This window comes from Pinus tabuliformis, chromosome 4_1 (assembly GCF_031772625.1).
Source record: "Pinus tabuliformis cultivar Carrire ecotype Pingquan chromosome 4_1, CPIR1, whole genome shotgun sequence".
Classification (NCBI taxonomy): domain Eukaryota; kingdom Viridiplantae; phylum Streptophyta; class Pinopsida; order Pinales; family Pinaceae; genus Pinus; species Pinus tabuliformis.
This window is the reverse complement of record NC_142303.1, coordinates 15,987,896-15,995,669: the sequence shown is the minus strand read 5'-3', so window position 1 is coordinate 15,995,669 and position 7,774 is coordinate 15,987,896. Positions and strand designations below refer to the sequence as shown.

Below are 7,774 nucleotides of genomic sequence, written 5' to 3'. Positions count from 1 at the left end.
TAGGGAGAAAGATCTATAGAGGAGCAGCGTTCACTTAGTCGCATCTAATTTTGTCACCTATGCACATGTTCTTAGGCATTTTTGAGATATCTCATACAAAGGCCATTAAGCAAATATGGGAGTATATCAAGGAAAACAATTTGTAGCAAACCCTAAACTTAAATCTATAAGGAAATCTTTGAGCCATTGGCGAGGAGATAGGTTTGCATGCCCAAATGATTATAGGTCGAAAAGTCTGCACCTTTAGGGGACACTAGTTGAATTTCTCATTAGGATCGAAAGAAATCCATCCAACTCCAAGATTTGGCCAATTAGAGGAGTTCTTATTCTCTTCAAAATCTTTTTTATAGCTCACATAAAGGTTTTATCTTAGATCTAGTGAATTTTCCAAGGGGCTTCCTTCTAAATGTTGGTCAAAGCCTCATATCTCCTCTATTGAGTCGCTGTGAGAATCCAAGATCAAGTGTGAATCTCCTCTACTAGATTCTGGATCATATATGCAAGGAGTTAGGTTGAGGACCTGAAATCCCTCACAAAATATGACATAGCCAAGGATGCCTCTATTTCTCTAATAGTCACATTGAGAGGTGGAGCCAAAGGATGGGGAGAGCCTTCCTCCGCCCAACCCAAGGCTTTTAAGGAAGTCCTAAAGATAGGACATTCACCCTCCAACCCTAAATATCTATCACAATCAACATTCTTTACGGATTATGCAATAGATACACCATATTTTGAAGTGAAACATGTTTTAACCAACATCGTGGTTGCATATTATGAATGATAAGAAATTATTTTGTGTTTTAATGGATTTTTGGCACTCGACATCTTCTCTCTAGGAAAGGGTACACCACAAGTGGTCACACAACTCACAATTGTTATTCTACTCAAAATGATTATTTGTGGTGTTCTTTAAAATTCTAAAGGACACACAAAAGGTTTTGACCAAAGACATGAGTTTTGGGGTTGTTCTGGTCTCTCAATGCAACCATGGCTTCGTGACATTAATAATCATGCCATGAAGTATCTAGTAACTAATGTATGGGTAAAGCTTCTTAATTTTCCCATCCATTTGACACATCTCAATATCTTAGAAGACATGGGAAATTTAGTAGGTCGCTTCATCAAAATAGAAAATGAAATGTTTTCAAAAGGAATTCTCACATTTGTTCATATATGTGTCAAAGTGAACATTAGTAAAGGGTGGGTGGATAAAATCCTACTCAAGTGGAGGGGTAATGTTTTTACACAACCATTAGATTAGGAAAATATTCTTTTACACTAGGGGCCTTGTCAAAAGTTTGGTCATCTTCAAAATGTATCCCCCTTTGGCAAGGGGCCTTTCCCCTAGGATTCAAATAAAAGGAACTAGGGATGGCAAGATCGGAAGAGAGAAAAAGGGTCCAAGAATACGTCACGGTAAAGGTAGGACAACCTTTAGCAATAGAAGACATCTACTCTCAAATCAAATCCTTGAAACTCAACTAAGCCACAAGGGTCACCATCTCATAAGGAGGAGACCCATCCTTTAAATGAAAAGGAAAGAGGCTCAACCATAATTGTGGTTTCTACAATTAGTGGTCAAAAACTCACCCATGAATGAGATGAAATGAATAGTGACAAGGAAACCACAAATATGGCACAACCTTCAACAATAGAATTATGTCAAAGAAATGATGTCAATGTCCTCCTACATTTGTTGTTCCCCATAATTATGCTCAATGATCAGCCAAAAAAAGGTAAAAAGGAAAACTTCATGATGAATATAATCTCATACCAAAAATGTAATTTGTTATACAATACATGATATATTGTAATATTTTATTTTGAAATAATATAAATTAAGTCAGAAAACATTATTATTGATAATACTAATAAAAATATTATTATTAGTAATATTAAATACTTATTAACTACTAATAAATTTGATTGAAAAAAAATTAAGTTGGGTAAAGTGAGAACAAATGTCAATGTTGAAAGTAAAAAACTATATACCAATCAATAACCTACTTTGACCATCACCAACATTGAGTTTTCAACTATCTACCAATCTATTGAATACTATGACCATCACCAACATTGACCTTTCATGATTTATGGCTGTCATAATTCATGGCCGTCATTGCTGTGATATGTGAGATATGAGACTTGTAACAATGATTAAACAATGTCCTAATACATAGAAATCTACAATATCCTAAATTTCGAGTTTCCCGTCATTAGCCATTCATTGGATAAACTTTCTCCTGTGATTCCAGTCACGGATAAGCCAGCCTTGGAATATAATTCCATTCATGGAAATGCTTTCTTAGCCTAGTGATTTACCTCCTGGGCGCATCATAGCAACAAATATCTGTGTTAACCTGGATTTATCAAACACATGGATCGATTTATCAGACACAGTGATGGTGCAAATTTAAGCTTGCGCTCAATCTATTATCAAACACAGATGATCTAAATTTAATATTGCACTCAAACTATTATAAATAATAAATAATCATTTTACTCTATTACGGTTACGCGCACACTTACAGAGACATCTTCCTTGAAGTGGTAAGCTCTTCTGGATTTAATCATGTCATACGAACGAGGTATAAACTCATCACGAAAATGCATAATCCATTTCAAGTGTCTGCATTCAAGTCAAGTCTGTGCAGCAGACATTGAGTTCAATGTTACCATAAGCAGAGGCCATCATTCTATAAGAACCAGAAAACACTTTTCTCTACAAAACTTTCATATGCCAAGTACTTCTTTTGAATACATCCTTATACATTTATACAGAACAAAATATATGAAGAAATAATCTGAGAACTATAACTCAGAGTAGTTTTGATATATACAGAACATGTTGAGTTTTAAAACTCAACAACTTCACGGATATGGTCTTCATAATTGATATTTACAGACTAGACATAAGCCAATTTGTTAGGCATCACTGCTCTCTTCTGTTCTAGACTGAAAAGCTTTAAAAATTCCACTGGTTTTAGACGACTCAGGTTTTATTTCCATTCTAAGATTTCTCAATATGGTATTTTGGATAGGCTCCTGGGAATCATCAATCCTCAATGTCCGTGGAACCAAAATAGCTGCTGAAGTATCCTGTTGATGATCAGAACGGCTGCGCTTGCCCAAGGCCGAACCCCACAATAAATTCTGTTGATGGCTGCCCCATATATTGTTACAGACATGACTACTACTTGTTGTACTAGTTTTAGCATTAGCATTCATGTTTATTTGCCAATTCCCATCAGTTTCTAATGGAGTTTCAATGGATTTGGAATCGTGGGCAATTCCCATTTGGCCAATATCAGAGGTACTAGCAGTTGATCTCCATGATGGCTTAGATATATTATAGAGGACTTGAGTTCCAGTAGCAGGGAAATTACTATTATAATTCTGTAATCCAAAGCTCAGTATAGAGGACTTGAAAGCACTTTCAATTGCAGGAATAGGAATGGGGAAACAAGAGTTGATGGATTGTGCATGACCATGGGTGTTGATATGATCGTTTCTAAACGTGCAGGCTCCTGCAGGACTATTATTATTAATATTGACATTAGTATTATGCTTGTTCTTTCTTCGACCCGCCCCTACAGGTACGTTTCTCAGAGTCCCTCCCGCAGTCCAATACCTTTGGCAGTTCTTACAAAAATGCCGAGGCTGATTCACGTTGTAATTGTTGTAGTAACAGAATTTGGTCTCCAGACTATCACACCTCGGACATGGAAGAACCTTATCCTTATAATCAGGCTTCTTCTTGGGCTCCGTGGAAGACACCTTATGATCACTGCTACCAGAGCTGCTGCTGTTAATTTTCACACTTGTGCATGATCCCTCATCAGTTCCCATTCTCTCCACAATTGCGTTTTTAGCTTCGGAGTGATCGCCATTGCTACTATTTTCGATTGATGCTGCTTGATCTCCTGGAACACTGCTAGGTTCGCCATTCGTTGAATCCTATAATGGATTCAATCAGACAAAAGTTCTGTTAGCCCAAATATTATTCGGTGATGACTAGTAGGCGATTGTAATAATGCTCACAAGTACAGACCCTGAGAATCTATCATAGAAACAGAAACAGAAACACTAACTCTATTGCAAAGGGCCGCTTTATATATGTATTTCTGTTTTGAATCTCAGCAATGGCTAGAAATTTTAAGGTGGCTAAAGCTTCCAAGGAAGGCCATTTGACAGCAGAAAGTGTGATTTACCAGTAACCCTATTTTAACGTTACCCTCTCCGGGCCTTGTTTGATCTCAAGGCATGATGCGCCGACTTCAGCTGTCATGCGATTTGAAGGGCACTGAGGTCTTAGAATTTGAACTAATCAATAAATTTTGTGCCTCGAATGGGACATATCAAACATTTTACAACTTTACACACTTTCTATTACTGCATTTCAGGATCTAAAAATAAATAGCGTAGGAGGCATTGCAGTTATCTCATAGTCTACATCTTTTAGACACATTTTCTGACAGTGCAGTACATCTTTGATGTACCTGTGTACTTGCTTAACAGGCAGACAGCAAATTCTGCATACCCTTATCATAGTTTTGCTATTAGCATCTCTTTTACCAAGACACTAGGAGCATAGCTGCTCAGCTCTGATATTGGATCCTTCATCTCCCTTTCAATTTCTAAGTGGTTACGAAATGCAAATTTATCTTCAGTCCCAACATAAAAAGGATTGACAGTAAGCTAAAAAATAGGTGCTCAGCAATAAGCATACCTTGTCTGAGTTATCTTGTGTAGTAGACACCGGTGTTGAAATTGTGGTTCCAAAGAGCTTGAAGGGGAGATCCAAACACCTTCGGACAACACTTCCATTTTCAGCTTCTCCACAAGTTTTATCCAAAAAGAATGACATGCTGATCTGCAGCTACACCAGGAGGAGGACGATGGCAAACAAAGAACAATATTGAACCACGGGAAAATAAGTCAATATTAATGGTGGAAATGTCCAAATACTAGCATTGGGTGAAGGGATAAGGGAAGACTTTATGTATTAAAAGGTGCAAAAGTTGTAAAATCAGGCACAGCTGACTTAGAGAGATCAGTTGGGTGCCACACTGCACGTGATTCCATTCCTTTTGCACTCCACCCCTTCTGCCTTTATCCATCCAAAGCAAGATATGCATTCATTTTATCTGTTTTTCTAATTCACAGCATCTCAGATATATTATAATTGTCTAATGTAATCTATGGCAATGTCAGGTGGCCTTTAAGCTTTAGCTTTATACTTTTCTTTTTCCAAAACTTTCTATTATTTAAGCATTTATCACACATACCTAAAAAGGCTTCAAAGACTTAATGGTGTTATTGTTGCATAGAAGTGAGCGAAATGGAATATCTGGGGTTCTTTCTCCGTACACAGAACCAGAGGTGGGAGCAGGGAAAGGTAAGTGCCCCCACAACATCATTGAATTGGTTGCATGTCTCTTCAGCTTGTTATAATATGTAAAATATGTGCCATTCATCACATGAAATACGTGCCCTTCAACATGCAATCAATCATGGAATCCTTCAGGTCTCAATCCCTCTACATTTTTCCTTCTTTTTGTGTCATGTACATCTCAAACTTCTCTCTTGTTCATAAATAAATATAAATACCATATTTTCTATAAATAAAAGTAATTTATAACTATTTTTTTTCTTCATTTAATTTATTTAAATTTTATTTAAACTATTAAAAATGATGAAACTTATTTTCAGTTTATTATTAACCATCTCTTACAACAAAGTTATATTATATTTCACTATAGATTACAAAGAATTTAAAATAATATTTTCCAAAAATATTCAAAATAAAATGGTATGTTTTCAATGGTTATTATCACTGTTAAGTATTTTAATTAAATTTTATTTAAACTATTAGAAATTATGAAAGTTATTGTGAGTTTATTACTAATAACCCCTTACAACAAAACTATATTATAATTCATTATCCATTACAAAGAGTTTAAAATGATATGTTTTCTTACAACAAAGCTATATTATAATGCACTATCCACTACAAAGAGTTTAAAATGATATGCTATATCATAATTCACTATCTATTACAAATAGTTTAAAATGATTTGTTTTCTAAAGATAGTGTCAATGTTCAAAATAAAATGGTATGTTTTCCATGGTTATTATTGATATTAAGTATTTTAATTAAATTTTATTTAAACTATTAAAAATTATGAAAGTTATTGTGAGTTTACTACTAACAATCCCTTACAAAAAAAGCTATATTATAGTTCACAATGGATTATAAAGAGCTTAAAATGATATGTTTTTCAAGGATAGTGTCAATGTTCAATTTCAATGGTTATTATGGATGTTAAGTATTTTCATTCATTTTGAAGATGTAAAAAAATAAAATTATAAAAAAATTATATTTTTATTTTCAATATATATATATATATATGTATAAGTAAAATTTAATTTAAGAATAATGTTAATCTTAAATACCCATAAATAATTATAATAATAATTTAGTATAAAAAATAATATTTCAAATGCAGAAATATCTTTATTTTCAATGTGAAAAATAAATATCTTTGTATTTCATATGAAGAATATACTTGTTCTAGTCTTTGAAATATTATTAAAAAATAAATTTCATAGAAATTTAATTTTAATAAAAAAATAGAACAATATATTATAAAAAAATATATATTGATAAATAAAAATGTGAAAATTTAGAAATCTTTGTGGTGAGATTTTTATTATTAAATCTGAGAGCAACCATAGTATTCATTTTTGTTTTCCACATTTCCAATCAATACCATGACTCATCATCTAATAATAAAAAAATAAAAAATTATTTGATTTAACAAATTTAAAATTTTAATAAATTAAATTTAAATTTACAAATATCATCTTCAACAACAACATATCGTAAATGTATTTCTCCAGAAATTTATTAAAAAAAACACAAATCACAATGAGTACAGAGAGCTCCAACTTTTATGAGGTGATTGTTAGAGGACTCTATAATACTATTGCTTTTTTAAAATCTGAATAAATTAAATTTACAAATATGACCTTCCACAATAACATATCATTAATGTATTTCTCCATAAATTTATTAAAAACACAAATCACAATGAGTACAGAGAGCTCCAACTTCTATGAGGTGATTGTTGGAGGACTCTATCATACTATTGCTTTTGAGACGTGGAAGTCTTGCCACTTATTAACATTCGTAGCATTATGTTATGCCTTTTTTGGGCTGCTACGGTCATTCGGAATCCATGTGCTGGCTTAAAAAGATTACCATATAAATGTTATTTTAATATATCTGTGATTTCAAGAATGAAATTTGTATGAAGATGCGCAGTACACTGAGTATTATCCTGCAAGCTAAGCTTATGAAGTCCACATACTTTGAACATCTTTAAAGCTCTTTTAAGATGTTAACAACATGATTGACATGGATCCCAATGTCCAGAAAAGCATGGCTTGACTCGCAGCCAATATCCTGTTTACAAGTAGCTCCGTTACTAAATCTAACCAGGAAGGAATGTTTGTCATGGCATTTTAAAAAGGGTGATGAAAAAAAGATGCTTTCATAATCATCATCCCTGCAACTTTATTGTTAAGCAATATTTGAGAATAATAATAACCATCAAGTCAACAAAAGGTATATGATATTATGTCCCTGCCCATGTTAAACTCATCGGTGCTTCATCAAAAGGAGGGCTTCCTTTAAAAGATCCCTAAAAGAGGTTCTATCTATAGAAATTAAATAATTAGTCAATCTTTCCACTTTTAAAGTAGGGAAAGT

The 7,774-nt window shown here is 33.4% G+C and overlaps 1 protein-coding gene across 1 annotated transcript; it reads right to left on the bottom strand.

Moving 5' to 3' along the window:
* Nucleotides 1–2,880: 2,880 nt before the first annotated feature.
* On the bottom strand, nucleotides 2,881–4,867 carry LOC149173988 (uncharacterized). The gene is made up of 2 exons (XM_089420701.1): nucleotides 4,730–4,867; nucleotides 2,881–3,957 (listed from the first exon to the last, which is right to left on the bottom strand). Exons 1-2 carry the CDS (start codon nucleotides 4,865–4,867, stop codon nucleotides 2,926–2,928), a joined length of 1,170 nt encoding a protein of 389 aa, XP_089276827.1. The 3' UTR covers nucleotides 2,881–2,925.
* Between the last annotated feature and the right edge of the window lie 2,907 nt (nucleotides 4,868–7,774).

Coding starts and splice junctions, on each gene's coding strand:
- LOC149173988 (XM_089420701.1), bottom strand. CDS start 4,867: ATGTCATTCTTTTTGGATAAAACTTGTGGAGAAGCTGAAAATGGAAGT. Junction 3,958..4,729: donor CACAAGATAACTCAGACAAG/GTATGCTTATTG, acceptor AATCCATTATAG/GATTCAACGAATGGCGAACC.